The sequence below is a fragment of the Ylistrum balloti genome, unplaced genomic scaffold, assembly GCF_031769215.1.
Source record: "Ylistrum balloti isolate Yb309-2 unplaced genomic scaffold, AGI_CSIRO_Ybal_v1 Utg370522, whole genome shotgun sequence".
Taxonomy (NCBI): Eukaryota; Metazoa; Mollusca; class Bivalvia; order Pectinida; family Pectinidae; genus Ylistrum; species Ylistrum balloti.
This window is the reverse complement of record NW_026782334.1, coordinates 187,621-205,678: the sequence shown is the minus strand read 5'-3', so window position 1 is coordinate 205,678 and position 18,058 is coordinate 187,621. Positions and strand designations below refer to the sequence as shown.

Sequence of the window (18,058 nt, the reverse complement as noted above, 5' to 3'; positions counted from 1 at the left end):
TTTGAATGTTTTAAGTCCTATTCATAGGTAAAATTTGAAATTTTGGATCAATGGTTCATGTTAAAATTATGAAAAAGACTAAAATCAGCAAAAAGGTAGGAAATCTGTATGTGAATAAATGTAAGAAATAACAACAAGAAATAATCATTAGTGATATTGATATTTGATAACTGGATAGCACTCAAAAGCACAAATAGCAATGTATATTGAAACAACAAGATTGGACAATGTACATAGACTGAAATAACAGATATGTATTTAGATCTATGTACATATACTATGTACAACACATAACAAGGATCATAGTCCTCCTGTTAGTAATAACAATTAAGTATGCAGATCTATGTAAGTACACAGACTGTATGCATCACATAACAAGTATCACATTCCTCCTGTGTACAATAACAGTTGAATATATAGACCAATGTACACAGATCATATACATCACATAACCAGGATCACATTCCTCCTGTGTACAATAACAGTAAAATATATAGACCAATGTACACAGATCATATACATCACATAACCAGGATCACATTCCTCCTGTGTACAATAACAGTAAAATATATAGACCAATGTACACAGATCATATACATCACATAACCAGGATCACATTCCTCCTGTGTACAATAACAGTTAAATATATAGACCAATGTACACAGATCATATACATCACATAACCAGGATCACATTCCTTCATAACAAGGATCACATTCCTCCTGTGTACAATAACATTTAAATATACAGACCTATGTAACAGTACACAGATCATATACATCACATAACCAGGATCACATTCCTCCTGTGTACAATAACAGTAAAATATACAGACCTATGTAACAGTACACAGACCATATACATCACATAACCAGGATCACATTCCTCCTGTGTACAATAACAGTAAAATATATAGACCTATGTAACAGTACACAGATCATATATATGACATAACCAGGATCACATTCCTCCTGTGTACAATAACAGTAAAATATATAGACCTATGTAACAGTACACAGACTATATACACCACATAACCAGGATCATATTCCTCCCATGTATGTAGACCTATGTAACAGTACACAGACTATATACACAACATAACCAGGATCATGTTCCTCCTATGTAACAGTACACAGACTATATACACCACATAACAAGGATCATATTCCTCCTATTTATGTAGACCTATGTAACAGTACACAGACTATATACACAACATAACCAGGATCATGTTCCTCCTATGTAACAGTACACAGACTATATACACCACATAACAAGGATCATATTCCTCCTATGTATGTAGACCTATGTAACAGTACACAGACTATGTACACAACATAACCAGGATCATGTTCCTCCTATGTAACAGTACACAGACTATATACACCACATAACAAGGATCATATTCCTCCTATGTATGTAGACCTATGTAACAGTACACAGACTATATACACCACATAACAAGGATCATATTCCTCCTATGTATGTAGACCTATGTAACAGTACACAGACTATGTAGACCTATGTAACAGTACACAGACTATATACACCACATAACCAGGATCATATTCCTCCTATGTATGTAGACCTATGTAACAGTACACAGACTATATACACAACATAACCAGGATCATGTTCCTCCTATGTAACAGTACACAGACTATATACACCACATAACAAGGATCATATTCCTCCTATGTATGTAGACCTATGTAACAGTACACAGACTATATACACAACATAACCAGGATCATGTTCCTCCTATGTAACATTACACAGACTATATACACCACATAACAAGGATCATATTCCTCCTATGTATGTAGACCTATGTAACAGTACACAGACTATGTAGACCTATGTAACAGTACACAGACTATGTAGACCTATGTAACAGTACACAGACTATATACACAACATAACCAGGATCATGTTCCTCCTATGTAACATTACACAGACTATATACACCACATAACAAGGATCATATTCCTCCTATGTATGTAGACCTATGTAACAGTACACAGACTATATACACCACATAACCAGGATCATATTCCTCCTATGTATGTAGACCTATGTAACAGTACACAGACTATATACACAACATAACCAGGATCATGTTCCTCCTATGTAACAGTACACAGACTATATACACCACATAACAAGGATCATATTCCTCCTATGTATGTAGACCTATGTAACAGTACACAGACTATGTAGACCTATGTAACAGTACACAGACTATATACACAACATAACCAGGATCATGTTCCTCCTATGTATGTAGACCTATGTAACAGTACACAGACTATATACACAACATAACCAGGATCATGTTCCTCCTATGTAACAGTACACAGACTATGTAGACCTATGTAACAGTACACAGACTATGTAGACCTATGTAACAGTACACAGACTATGTAGACCTATGTAACAGTACACAGACTATATACACCACATAACCAGGATCATATTCCTCCTATGTATGTAGACCTATGTAACAGTACACAGACTATATACACAACATAACCAGGATCATGTTCCTCCTATGTAACAGTACACAGACTATATACACCACATAACAAGGATCATATTCCTCCTATGTATGTAGACCTATGTAACAGTACACAGACTATGTAGACCTATGTAACAGTACACAGACTATATACACAACATAACCAGGATCATGTTCCTCCTATGTAACAGTACACAGACTATATACACAACATAACCAGGATCATGTTCCTCCTATGTAACAGTACACAGACTATGTAGACCTATGTAACAGTACACAGACTATGTAGACCTATGTAACAGTACACAGACTATGTAGACCTATGTAACAGTACACAGACTATATACACCACATAACAAGGATCATATTCCTCCTATGTATGTAGACCTATGTAACAGTACACAGACTATGTACACAACATAACCAGGATCATGTTCCTCCTATGTAACAGTACACAGACTACATACACCACATAACAAGGATCATATTCCTACTGTGTACAATTAGTTAGGTAAGGTACACATATCTATGACATGTATACAGGCAATTACAGATAACTTTATCACATGATTGTGTAACAAACAATATCATAAGATATATATCACACCATTATTGAACACATGGTGTAATCTATCAAGCGACACTTGTTTAATCTATAACAGAATTCCATTTTTGATGTTGGCATAACAGAGGTCTTTTTTTTTTCAATGCCTCCACTAGGAATCGAACTCAGGACCTAGTCTCATGCTCAACCAATCAAGCTAAAGAGAAGTTCTCCCTAGGAGTGGTATATTACAGCTAGTATTTTACCAGGGTTGCATACTCCCCCTCCAGGAAATAACTTGTCCTAAAGTTTCCAAGGGTTACAGCAATGCTGGTGGGGCATGGCCAAGTATTATTCCTGGGTCCCTACATGGGTGCCTATGTAACAGAGGTCATTACTTATTTTAATGCATCCACTAGGAATCAAACCCTGGACCCCTGGCTTACTAGTCTGACGCTCAACCAATCGAGCTTAAGAGAAGTTCTCCCTAGCCAAGGGGTATTTTGCTGCTAGTATTTTACCAGGGTTACATTGGTATACTCAGATGTCAATTAGTGCCAGATTCCATTAGTAGCAGGATCAACAAGTAATGTAACAAGAATACCTGTTAATTGTAACCTCAGCTGAGAGTATTTGATATAAGGCTTAAATTTTTACAATCAAGATTTCATTCATGTTTTCAAATCTATTGGTCACAATTTGTCTTTAAAAAAAAATAGTATCCACTTGTGTCATATCGCACAACCTCAATGCCAATTCATGAACATATAACACCCAAAAGAATTGTTAAACAAGTGCAATCAATGAATGCCCAGGTTACCGAAAACAGATTGTAAAATACTTTATATACATGTACCAAGATTCAAAGCCTTTAACAACATAATGATGGTACAAGTATGTAGACGATCAAAGATCCAGATCTTCATCAAGACGGTTGACAGGTCAGGCACTTCTTACATGGGCATTTTTAAAAAAATAACTTATTAAAAGGGAATTAGAATCATTTGCCTACTTTTGCAGAAAAACTATTGCTTGGTTAGTAAGACTGTATCAGTAACAAGTTAAAATGCCATTTATAAATTAAAGTTGATATTGAAGGTCAGTAATCATACATATGTATATATTTCTTTATGACAACACATAATACCACTTTTTCCCTAACAAAATGAATTACAACACATGAAGGATGGATCCAACAATTTAACAAAATGCATTTAGATCAAGTAAATATGGCACATTTCTTTCTGATGGCTTTCCATATGTCCAGCACATGTTCAAACCAAGTAAAAAAAACTATCTTCTTAAAGCTGAAGTAGCTGAGAGTATGAACTTTCATCAGATACAGTGATGTTATCAGAATGTTCTACACCTGATAATGTCACTCTGTCTTGATAAGTCAACCTGGTGTAGTGTTGATGAGATGACTTGAAACTATGTGGGTTGATGTAGTTGGGTGAGTTTTTCCTTTAGACCAGCCACTGTTATCCTGTTTTCCACATTGTGCTGTTGAAAAAAAACAATATAAACAATCTAAACACATAACTGTGACTAAAAAGTATATCAAGATGTTAATTCCAGGAATTTCTCTAAATGTTTTAATTTACAAAAACAACTCCCAGATTCTATCTTCTTCATCATAGGGTTTCTAAGCCATTGTTTGGCTGCCAATACATCCACTCTTCGACATGCTTTACAGAATTGATTGATGTTAGTAGAATCTTTGTAGTGATTTATACTGATTGTGATTTCATTTGGTAAATTGTCAGGTTTGAACTAACCTAGATTGTGTTAAGGAATGACTAAAATTGTAGCTAATACCCTTTGACCTCGGACAAGTTACAATTCAGTAATGAAAATGAGTTGAGTTTTACAGTGAAATTTGAACCCTTTTGGCCCCATCCATCAGTTTCCTGAGCGACTAGCCTGTCATCATATAAATCCTATACTAAAAATTTGACAGAGTTCAAATTTTTTCAAATGGAAATTAAATATATTATGCTCAAAAATGTATTTTTCCATATAAGCTAAAGTAAACTGTACCCTCCCCTGGGAAAAAATGTGAGACCCTGGAATCATGATTTACTATTTTGGTAAAGCTCCATAAGACCTTTCCATCATTATAGATTACTTGATTCTACTGTATCTGGGTATTCTAAAGTAGACTTTTTTTAAATGGGGGGAGGAGGGGGCATATTATTTACAATTTTTGATTCCCTATTTTTTTCATAAAAGGTTTATAAAAAGTCTCATCACAATTGGTACAGGTTTTTTCAGAAGATGTTAATTGTTTATATTGACCTACACCTGACAAAGGACAAAAGATAACTGCAACAGGTAACCATGAGACTTTGTCTCAGGTGGCCTAAAAAAACCTCATTTATAGAATATTAGTGTCAGCCCTACTCAGTGCCATGAACAGTTACCTGCCAGCAGTGGTCAGTCAGCAGACTTCGGAGGTGGGCTGGTACTTTGTCTTTTGTTGCACACATCATGTTACCAATGCTACTCATCATCTATAATATGAAAATAACCAATCTGAATTATACACACACATTGATCTGCCTCCTCACCATTCTACTTATTAACCTTGGATTTCAGAATTTTGTAAGTAGATCTTTATGTTTATTGGCAACTACAGGTACCACTTACCACTAGATACCAGGTAAGCCAAAAGGGATTCAGACAACATGTTCTCATTCATTTAGTGGCAAATTTGCTACTTGATTAACATCATTATCCAAATGCAAACAAAATTGTACAAGAGGCCTGTGGGCCTTAACAGTCATCTGACTACAAACTTTCCTCAAGGAGAAGGGTTATTTTTTTTACTTTGAATGAAATCTAAGTAAGAAGCCATTTTCCATGATGCAGATGGTAGTTTTGGTGAGGAGTAGGTAACTGTAACAAGTGTTACCTATTTTTTGGCAGTAAAGTTGGAGCTCAATCCAACTGGTGAAACTTGAGAAGAAGTAACAACACTTAGTTAGGACCATCTCAAGATCATTTCAGACAAGTTGGAGCTCAATCAAAGTGGTGAAACTTGAGGAGAAGTTTGAAATAGAAGTTGCATAGGAAAACCATGTTTGCGCAATCATGTTACAAAATGGCCTCCCTGGCTGCCGTATCGAAGTTTGATCAGGTTGAAAAATAATAACACTTTAATGGCTACCTTTCCTTAACTTTCCCACTAATTTTTAGAAATGTCAAAAGTTTGTCCATGGCCGACAATGATGGACGAAGCATGATGACTTTAGGTTATCATGACCCTTCAGGTCTGATGACCTCAAATTTACAGAAATATATATCTAAAGTCATTGATAATAGCAAATATACATCCTTGTCGGACAGTCCTCAGTCCTCGGACATGTTTTTCACAAATTTTTCACATTAGACATTAATTGTATTACAATGAATCAAAATGTACAATGGCAGGTGAGAAAGGGCTATTTACAATTTATTATAACTGATAATTAAACTGGTAAATCCCATGATCTAATTTTAGTAACAGTAATCTTGATCTTATCTCAAGAAGTTGCTACATTGTATCACAAAATATGAATTAAAAAAAAATAGTATCCACTTGTATCATATCGCACAACCTCGATGAATCTGTGTCTATCACTGCTGAGTCATATATTTAGTCTTCATCATCATAAGCATATTTATTTATCAAAGCTAGTAAGTTTGAGATATCAAGATGACATTTAAGCAGACTTTAATTTCATTCCAAAGGACTGTCATATAAGTGATTTAACAACTATTTGTTTGGTGACACATTAAGAAAGAGAACATACCTCTTTGAATACTGCCGCTCTACTTGAATGTCTTAAATCTTGCCACATCTGTTTACCAGTTAGCATCTCAGCATAAAGACAACCAGCTCCCCATACATCTGATCTCTCCTCTAGGTACATGTCACCATCACAAGTCACAAGCTAGGGCAGAAAATATATAAAGTACAGACATCACATATATCCTTAAGGTACAGGTCACAATCGTGGACAATAGATAAATATATTGTATAGACTTTGCACCTCTCCTCTAGATACAGGTCAACATCATAGGTCACAATCTAGGACAATAGATAAATATATAGTATAGACTTAGCACCTCTCCTCTAGATACAGGTCAACATCTAGGACAGTAGATAAATATATAGTAATAGTCTCACACCTCTGCTCTAGGTACAAGTCACAATCTTGGAGAATAGTTATCTATGTACGGGTCACAATTTTGGACAGTATATATATATAGACTTCACATCTCTTCTTCAGGTACAGGTGACTGTCACAGGTCAAAATATATAGAAAGGCAAAACACACCCACACAAAGGTACAATATACTCACCTCAGGGGGTACAATACAGGCTGGCAGTGAACTCTTGTAGAAGGCCACATCCACTTTTTGACTTTTGCTGACTGACATGGACAGATTGGATAGGTACACCTTGTTACGACTTGTATCCTTAAAAAGCACATTCGATGCTGAAAACAATGAAAATATTATTTAGTGATCATCGTGTCTTCACCTGTCAGCCACATATACATATGTGACACAACTATATATAATCGTAATATAATGGCAAAGAGATATTCTGGTATTAATAACACAACAGTGATGTTGATCACTTACGTTTTAACACTGGCATGATTCAGGAAATCTGGTAAATTTCACTGAAAATTTAACTGAAATTTCCTGTTTTATATGAGATCAGATAAGTGTCAGTACAGGAATTAAACTGTCAGACAGCCGTATCAGTTCAGAACATGAAAAAGACCTATACTTATTTGTCAGTGCAGGTAAATGGTCTATAGGTAGAGACAAAAACATCCCTGTCCAGTACAGATGACATGTAAACAAGCATAAAAGTTTACATGTACAGCACAGGGAAATGATATGTAAAGTAGTTATAAAGGGTTACCTGTCCAGTACAGGTAAATGATATGTAAAGTAGTTATAAAGGGTTACCTGTCCAGTATAGGTAAATGATATGTAAAGTAGGTCTAAAAGCTTACATGTACAGTACAGGTAAATGATATGTAAAGTAGTTATAAAGGGTTACCTGTCCAGTATAGGTAAATGATATGTAAAGTAGTTATAAACGGTTACCTGTCCAGTATAGATAAATGATATGTAAAGTAGTTATAAAGGGTTACCTGTCCAGTATAGGTAAATGATATGTAAAGTAGTTATAAACGGTTACCTGTCCAGTACAGGTAAATGATATGTAAAGTAGTTACAAACGGTTACCTGTCCAGTACAGGTAAATGATATGTAAAGTAGTTATAAACGGTTACCTGTCCAGTACAGGTAAATGATATGTAAAGTAGTTACAAATGGTTACCTGTCCAGTATAGGTAAATGATCTGCTTTTCATGAAGGAATGTCAGAGCTTCAAGTAACTGCTGCATTATAAATGCAGCCTCGTCTGGTCGCAGGAATATATGCAAGTCTTTGTATTCTTCCAGTGTGCCACCTGTCATATACAAAGTGAAGGATTTGTAAATTTGATTTACATTAAGGTATAAGAATAAGATCACATGATACAACATTCATGAACTTTCTCAACAGAAATAACAGTAAACATTCACAACAAGGATCAACCAACACTTACCACACATGAAATCTGTACATACATACAGAAAATCAACTGTGTTGAAGATCCACAAGTGGGGAACGATGTGCTGGTGACCCACATGGTTCATCTGTCTATATACCTCCACCAAGTTATTCTTTCCAAGATCTTTTTTCAAAATCTGCACCAACAGAAATCCTTCATAATGATCATTGGAGTTAACTTACATGCTTCTACAACATGTCTAATATGAGAATGCCTAAACATCACAGCTTATACCCTTCAACATAAGGTTTTATTGACACACTACAACATCTTGTCTAACAATTTACAAATTTTCATAACATATGGTTTCACCACTTACATGGTTCAATACCCTGTCTTACTACTTCTACACTTCAATACCCTGTCTTACTACTTCTACACTTCAATACCCTGTCTTACTACTTCTACACTTCAATACCCTGTCTTACTACTTGTACACTTCAATACCCTGTCTTACTACTTGTACACTTCAATACCCTGTCTTACTACTTGTACACTTCAATACCCTGTCTTACTACTTGTACACTTCAATACCCTGTCTTACTACTTGTACACTTCAATACCTTGTACACTTCAATACCCTGTCTTACTACTTGTACACTTCAATACCCTGTCTTACTACTTGTACACTTCAATACCCTGTCTTACTACTTCTACACTTCAATACCCTGTCTTACTACTTCTACACTTCAATACCCTGTCTTACTACTTACACGTTTTAATATCAGGTCTTTACTTTCCACCTTAGTATCCTCCTCTGTAAACATGGCAACGTTTCCATAGCTACCAAATGTGGTGATAAGAATCATGTCAGGACTAGGAACACCATTTTCAGAGCCAGGTTTGTCAAGCTGCAACAAACTAAAAATATTATCTCGAGGACAACTACTGAAAATCATATATTTTTATGAGGCTAAAGTTTCATAGTTTTATGAAAATGTTTATTTTTATTGTCACTAGATTTTGTTGACAATTCTTCCTCATAAAGTCCACTAGTACTATAATATAGGTCAACTTATTTCTGCTTATCATTTGATGGACATTTGAATTTCTGGATTAGGAGTACTCACAAACTTAAAGAAAATGAATCCCCCATCAACAATTAATGATTCTACAGTAATATATCTCCTGTGGAAAATGAACCTAAACAATCTGTCAAAGGCTGTTAATGAAATCTTTTGTACTTTTAAACCTCTGTAAAAATTTTACTAATTGTCAGTTAGATAAGGCAGCATTTGACAGATCAGTGAGTTAGTGGGAGATGGACTGACAGTAATTCTGGTATAACCTCTCCCTGTGGTTGAGAGAAGTGGGTGGGTGTGTTGGGTGTGTTGGGTGTTTACGATATCACAAATTGGGAATCAAGGTAGGGGCACAATCATCATGTCCCTTCACTTGTTTCATCCACAAAGTACTCAAGAGCACCAGAAGATAAAATTCAACAAATGTAATAATGACTATTCTTCCCTGTTTAAATTCTCTCTTACCTGCATGAATTCTCCCTTACTTGTGTAAAATATTGTCTGCTTAAATTCTCTCTTATCTTTATAAATTCTCCCTTACCTGTGTAAATTACCCCTGTAAAATTTCTTATGTTGGGTATAAATAAATACTCCCCTATCTATGCAAAATCTTCACTATCTGTAGCAATTTTCTTTTACCTGTGCAAACTGTCACCTGTATTGATTATCCATAACCTATATAAATTCTCCCTCAGCTGTATAAATTCCCCCCATCTATCTGAATTCTTCCTTACCTACCTATCCTATTCTGCCTTTACTATATAATTGCTCACTTACCTACATAAATTTTATCTTACTTAAATAAATTCACCTGTACAGGTATACATTCTCCCTTACCTGTATGAACTCGCCCTTGGCAGGATACTCAGTAAACCTTTGGCCAAGACTAAGGCATGGTAAACTGTGACAACGCAAGAACTGGGACACTTTCTCAATATCATCAGTAAAACTGTAACAAACAGACAGAACATAATATAAATCCAAATATGACACTTTCATGTAAATAACCTTCTCAAATCACTCATTTTCCTAAAAATTTAGTGTAATGATTATAAAAACAAAACCTCAGATACAATTCCTTACAAAAAGATAAGAAAATTCAATAATGACCATAAAATTGATGCAATAATGAGACATTTCCCCATCTCCATTAAACTGTCAAAGTATGAACCAAAGAATTGTCTGCTATGAATGAAGATAACAAAACAGTTTTTTTTATGCACAAGATTTACTTATGCCAAGTTTATCACCATAAAATAAAAGAGCAATAATCAACATCAATCATAGAATGGCGTAATAGAGTCTACTTTGCTTAACTTAATCATTGCTAATATCATGTGATGTGGAAATTACAAAAAGGTTAGCCTCAAATAAGAAGTTAGACTTTAGTAAATAGTAAGTGGAAGAAAAGCATTCAATTGTCTTCTAGTTGAAGACCATCAAGCTTGCTATTAGACTAGATAAACATATTCTAGCTACATCGTATTTTTACCTGCGAAAGAGGTGACACATGGATATGTCACACTTGTACAATGAATGACCACAATTTTGCGCATGATGATACAATGCCTGGCCCACCTGTTGGATGGTAGAGTTGCACTCTAGTGACCAGCAACCAGTGAGTGCCTGAGTTAGGCCAACTACAGCCTCACGCACCTGTAATAAAAAACAATTATGGAAATCTCAGAGGAACCTTAGCGCCTACCTTTGTTACAGTTTCATTTCTTCTAACAAGATTGAATCCTTTCCTTTTGTTTCTCTTCTTTCCGTTATTTTACACTTGATCATATAAAATCTGAAAATTTCTCATAAGAACTAGTGATAATAATTTTTAATGGTCAAATCCAAAATGGTCACTTGTCAGCCATATTGTTTTTCTGATCATCCCTAAAATCAAAAGAGCACAACTAATCACAGATGGGAACCTACATATCAAATCTGAGAGCGATCCATGCAGTACTTCACAAGAAGAAAGTAATGAAAAATTTTCAGAATAAAAATCCAAGAAATATGACCTCTGTGGCCATAAAAGTGGGTAAAGGTCATTCACTTGAACAAACTTGGTAGCTTTTCATCCCAGCATGCTACAGGCCCAACATCAGTAACTTGGACTATTTTCTATTGAGAATAAGTCATTTGAAGTGAAAAACTGACACTGGATACAGAACCGTGGCATAAGTTCACTTGCCCATCAAGCAGGTGAACTAAAATTACCTACTGAACCTTCCAATGAATATTGTGTTGATGGTAATATGTCAAGTTGATTCCATTCAAAATTGGATAAGAAGTTATTATTCTACACCAAGTATTTGCTATACTCAGTAACATTTTCAATTATGATAGGTTACTTTGTTTTACTTTCACATCAATTTTTATTTCATATACATGTATAATTATATAAGTACAATGTTTTGTTTTATATCAAATTACTTTATGTTAACAATGTTTTACAAAGAACTACATCATGTGTACAATGTTTTTATACAGAATTACATTACATGTATGATGACTTGTAAAGGAATAACACTATGTGTATAATGTAAGGGTTTTTGTGAGTTAATGTTTTTGGCATTTAAAAGTCTAATAAGAGTAAAGAATGCTCATTTTCATTTTGAAGCTGTGTCTTGCATAGATTACCTTATTACACTTGGTGTCAGAGCAAGAACTATCCCTGCAGCGGGAAATGTACTCCAGGTCACTTGCAGACAACACCTGAAATACAGATATAGCACACTGCTCACCCTCCATTACAGTGTAGTAGCATAGGACTTAACATAACAATCATTTCTCATATCTAAAAATAAGTGCAACTAGGTAGGTAAAATTTCACATATGTTGTTCATGCCAGTGCGTCTCTGATGCACAAAAGCTTATTAGTATGTCTCATTTTAAAGAAACTATATTCAGAAGCAAATAAAAATAAATACATGTACAGACCTAAAGATTTTATCAATCTTTCTAATGATGCAACATCTCATAAATTTTTCAAAATGCTGATACTACATCAAGTTATATTTCTCTGAAAATGTTGTAGGTACTATAGCATGATATTTGTGTATGCTATCTCTGATATGGCTACTTCCAACCTTGTTTTTAAGATCTCACTAATATAATAATATACTCTGAAAAGAAATGTCAATGATTACTCACCTCAGTATGGTTTGGTGGTCTTCCTGGGTTAGGAAGGTCTGAAAGAAGACAAAAATATCAGTGAGCACACCTACCACACCTAACAATGATTACCAACCAACACTTATCCCATTGAACAATAATTACTGACCACACCTACCACAACTAACAATGATTACCAACCAACACTTATCACATCGAACAATGTTTACTGACCACACCTACCACAACTAACAATGATTACTTACCACACCTATCACATCTAACACAATTACTGTACCACACCTATCACACCAAACAACGCTTACTGACCACACCTATCACATCTGACAACACTGACCACACTTACCACAACTAACAATGATTACTTACCAACAACTATTACATCGAACAATGTTTACTGACCACACCTACCACAACTAACAATGATTACTTACCACACCTACCACATCTAACACAATTACTGTATCACACCTATCACACCTAACAACACTTACTGACCACACCTACCACATCTAACAATACTTATTGACCACACCCACCACATCTAACAATGATTACTTACCACACCCACCACATCTGACAATACTTATTGACCACACCCACCACATCTAACAACGATTACTTACCACACCCACCACATCTGACAATACTTATTGACCACACCCACCACATCTAACAACGATTACTTACCACACCCACCACATCTAACAATACTTATTGATCACACCCACCACAACTAACAATGATTACTTACCACATCCACCACATCTAACAACGCTAACCACACCTACCACATCTAACAACGCTGACCACACCCACCACATCTAACAATACTTATTGACCACACCCACCACATCTAACAACGATTACTTATCACACCCACCACATCTAATAACACTTACTGACCATACACACCACATCTAACACAATTACTGGACCATATCTACTACACCTAACAATGCTTACTGACCATACCTACCATATCTAACAACACTTACTGACCACACCTACCACATCTAACACAATTGCTGAATGGACCACAATACAACATAAACCTATGCTTACTGACCACACCCACCACATCTAACAATACTTACTGACCACACCTACCACATCTAACAACGCTGACCACACCTACCATATCTAACAATGCCTACTGATCACACCTACCATATGTAACACTTACTGACCACACCTACCACATCTAACACCATTGCTGAACCACAATACAACATAAACCAATGCTTACTGACCACATCCACAACATCTAACAATGCTTACTGACCACTCCCACGACATCTGACAATGCTTACTGACCACACCCACGACATCTGACAATACTTACTGACCACACCCACAACATCTAACAATGCTTACTGACCATACACGCCACATCTAACACAATTACTGGACCACATCTACCACACCTAACAATGCTTACTGACCACACCTACCACATCTAGTGGGTTATGGTTATAATAACAGGCTACACTTACCACACCTACCACATCAAATGATGCTGACCGATCACACTAGCCACATCAAATGATGCTGACCGATCACATCAATTCAATGAGATTGGTGGTGAAAGTACATGTGTCCTGTTTCAACATGCACTGTGACTTAATACGAAGGAAATATTATTATACATCAATAGATATTGCGATATCATATTACAAGTTTTTTCTTTCAACAAAATGTAAATAGTCAAACCATGATGTATTTGGAGGACTCTACAAGCTCAAATATATTTTGTTTGCTTGATAGTATAATCAAGCCTTATACTTACATGGTGAAGGTAAGCTTGGAGACATCTTGAATGTATCCAGCAGCTTCAGGAACTCAACTGGGTCCTGCAAATGCTTTTCCAATAAGGATTGGTCATTCTGTATCATCTGTATAAGCATACTAAATGGAGATCTAGGTGTTGTCTGTGGCTCTTCAATGGTCTTAGGTGCCTGCGACTCCATATTGTCTGAGAAAGGCTGGCCATCATTTGTATATTTTTTACGAACGTGGAGGTAGGATGGAGTTTGATAACTGGGATCAGGCATGCCGGAGATATCACTGGGAAGGCACACACTACTGTCATTACCTGTACTAGCACTCATATTGCTTGGCATACTGTTCATTTTATTGACAAAGTTATATGAAGCTTTTTGGTCATCTCTTGATAACATACTTACTAATGGAAAGTTGCCACCAGTGCTTTCCTCATTCTCCTCACCACAAAACACAGGGAGGCATGGCAAATCTGACCCTTCTGTTGCAGAAATGTGTGAGCTTGAAGTGTGAAATGACTGTTTCTGTGAAGAGGGCAGAGAATTGGTAGGGGTTAGTGACGACATGATACTAAGGTTTGGTAACATTTCACCATTTGTGTTGGAATTCATCTTTTCTTCGAGAACCTTTAACGTATGTTCTTCTGCATCAAATACATCACCCTCTTGATTCTGTGAGCCCATGGAGTTATTCTTACTCCCATCAGACCCATATCCCGAATCTTTGAAACTTCGACGTCGGTTTTTTGCTTCACCTTCATCTGGATTATCATCCTTCGAATTTTCAGCATTTTGAAAGCTAACACCTCTGTTATATGGAACTTTAGGGTCAGAAGCTTTATCAGATGAATTTCTTTTTAATATACCACTTGTCTGTCTACCTTGTACTTCCTTAAAACCAGCATCATGTATCTTGTCTGGAGTGACAGGACTGACCACGTCTGGCAACTGGTCCTCATTGCTATTGGGGACACAGAATATTGGTGTATGTTCCTGTGAGCTGTTGACCAGATCAGGGACACTTGTAAAATGATTGTCATCCTTTAAAACATCATTATCAACTTCCTCAGATCTCAGTAAAAACCTCTTTCTTTTAAATCCATTGTTCCATTTTGAATGGTAATTGTTGGCTGAATTTTGCTGATGACCAACACTGTTACTTGAATCTGAGTTAGCCATTACAACAGCTTACCAGGGTCAATGTAATAAAAGGCACACATGCAGCACGTTGACCGAGGTGTCATCAACAATGAAACAAACCACTGTGAAATCGCAAAGCTTGTCACACTGCTTGTCCAAAACTGAAAAAAAAATTATAACAATTCATCGATGACGATAATTAACATGATATTCCAGAACATGACAAATAAAAAATAATGATTTACCCATGTTTTGGGTAATCTTTACAACATTAAAGCACATTCAGTAATGTAGATAAAAAGCTTTCATTAATTGAAAAAAACAAGTCTGCAGTTTCATATAAATATGAAGGAACACAGGTATTATGAAACACATTCTGTGACTGGAGTGAGGCAAGAGACATATCAGTAAGTTGAAGTTGTTTACCTGTTATTCAAATACATTTGTTTTTTTTCTTATTCACCATGTGTATGCAGGAACCTGTGTTTTAAGCCATTTAGTGGTAAATTGAATATATATTCAACAAATTTCTTGTAAGCTATCAAAAAATTCTTTCAATCAATGTCCAAATGAAAGGTCTTTGCATAAAGTTATTCTAAAATGGAACTGTAACGAAACGGCCAAATACAGACCCCAACCAACGTTATCAGTTTCTGTTACATGCGATAAAAATGTGATAAAAACACAAATAAATACTTGAACAAGTACACATGTATTTATGTGTAATAATGTTTTATACATTCTAATGAAAATTTTGAAAAATAAAAGAAACTTGAAAAAAAAGGCCAAATGCAGACCCCTACCAACACTATCAGTTTCTCCTCTTTTACAACGATTGTAAAACAAGTTATATCAAAAATATTTATCGTCTTGTTACACCAGATGGACGTGTACAAGTGAGGACACAAAACCCTCAAAACATGCATGATTGGTTCCAGCAGGTGACCCAATACCTCTTTTTGTGGAATCATGAAATTGAGCCTGCATCACCATAGTGAATGAAGAGTGTTATCACTGTGTCACCTAACCATTTAATGCAGGCTCATGAAAATTCACTTGAGCTTTGTTTACAGATATGGACAAATTCTACAAGATGCATACAAACACTTGTCACCATTAAAAGTATGCTTATATATTAACTATACATATGTATAACTTCACATAGAAATTCTTTCAGTACATGGCAAATTTTGGTCATTCAAATTTTGTTATTCTACGAGATATGCAGGGGAGAGGTATAGAAAAATTTACCCATATCTATGTGTATTCTATTTTAAGGTGAATTGAGAGATGTTTTATATGGCTGACTTGTGACTGGTTCCTACACTTGATATTAGACACTGTCAAATCTGTTCGTAAAAAATTCCAACGCCCAGTTGTAAGAGTCTGAGCAGGCTCGAGCACCAAGTTTGATACCAATACGTTGTTAACGACTTTGTAGATGATGCGGAGGAAGATGGTTAAAATTCTTCAGACTTTCTATCGACTCTTTTTTCTTTTACATCAATGACATTCATCGACCACGTGCCAATACAAATAAGTCCATACAATGTCTGAAAACGTCATAAACAAGACATTCTCTTGATTTAATGGAGTAGAACAAGCATGTGGTCGGCTTGACCTTAAACTATTTCAGTATAACAATAATTAACCTCATGTAAAAATCTCTGCGGGGAGGGTAAAACATACATTCACGAAGTCTGGAGGGTTCTGATTGTCGCGGATACATAGTCAGGACCTTCGGACTAACATCCACGGTCCGGCATCCCAGTGCTACCAGTAATGGAAAGTAGATGATTTTCACCAAATATCTCGTTGAAATCACTCTGGAGGAAGGTGTTTTTCACTTTTCTAACGAAATGAAACATAAATTCACGTTGTCGTGAAACAAGACAAGTTTTTCTTTATGTATGAAACAGATATCAATACCTTCACATTGCCCGGTTGGAAACTCTCTGTGACAGCGCCATATTTATTTTGGAGTTTACTCGTCGACAAAATCACGTGACCAAATATATGAGTCAGGAACTAGGTATCATACCACTAAATAACATCAAACTGGTAGACTATAGCAAACCAGGTTGACATTTATTCATGGAAAAATGTGGACCACGTAATCAATGAAGCGATACAATGAATCTTTTAGCAAACATAAGATATATTTCCTATCACGTAAGGTAGATATATATTATGACATCTTATGACATGGAATGTCCATAGTTTAAGCAAATGTTCAGGACACACAATAATTCTATATTGTTAATTGTTGCTGCATATTACGTCCTATTAACGTCTCAT

The 18,058-nt window shown here is 35.7% G+C and overlaps 1 protein-coding gene across 13 annotated transcripts; it reads right to left on the bottom strand.

Annotated features, from left to right (window-relative positions):
• Positions 1 to 1,099: 1,099 nt before the first annotated feature.
• LOC132555882 (uncharacterized) lies at positions 1,100 to 17,710 on the bottom strand. 13 transcript variants are annotated; one of them, XM_060220255.1, is made up of 16 exons: positions 17,690 to 17,710; positions 14,629 to 15,921; positions 12,858 to 12,895; positions 12,345 to 12,419; positions 11,200 to 11,363; positions 10,545 to 10,656; positions 9,399 to 9,536; positions 8,680 to 8,821; positions 8,410 to 8,541; positions 7,413 to 7,549; positions 6,860 to 7,000; positions 5,489 to 5,578; positions 2,842 to 4,568; positions 1,592 to 2,754; positions 1,189 to 1,524; positions 1,100 to 1,121 (listed from the first exon to the last, which is right to left on the bottom strand). In XM_060220255.1, exons 2-13 carry the CDS (start codon positions 15,797 to 15,799, stop codon positions 4,497 to 4,499), a joined length of 2,412 nt encoding a protein of 803 aa, XP_060076238.1. In that variant the 5' UTR covers positions 15,800 to 15,921; positions 17,690 to 17,710; the 3' UTR covers positions 1,100 to 1,121; positions 1,189 to 1,524; positions 1,592 to 2,754; positions 2,842 to 4,496. The 13 variants fall into 13 exon arrangements, with proteins under 13 accessions (XP_060076238.1, XP_060076233.1, XP_060076242.1 ...); XM_060220250.1 differs by having other exon boundaries at positions 1,189 to 1,764; positions 1,832 to 2,754; XM_060220259.1 differs by having other exon boundaries at positions 1,189 to 1,831; positions 1,890 to 2,754.
• Between the last annotated feature and the right edge of the window lie 348 nt (positions 17,711 to 18,058).

Excerpts from the sequence above, each read along its gene's own strand:
- LOC132555882 (XM_060220249.1), bottom strand. The coding sequence starts at position 15,799 with ATGGCTAACTCAGATTCAAGTAACAGTGTTGGTCATCAGCAAAATTCA. Across the intron at positions 7,550-8,409 it reads CATTTACCTATACTGGACAG|CATCGAATGTGCTTTTTAAG; the intron begins GTAACCATTTGT and ends CATTGTTTTCAG. Across the intron at positions 5,579-6,859 it reads GAGCGGCAGTATTCAAAGAG|ATGATGAGTAGCATTGGTAA; the intron begins GTATGTTCTCTT and ends TTCATATTATAG.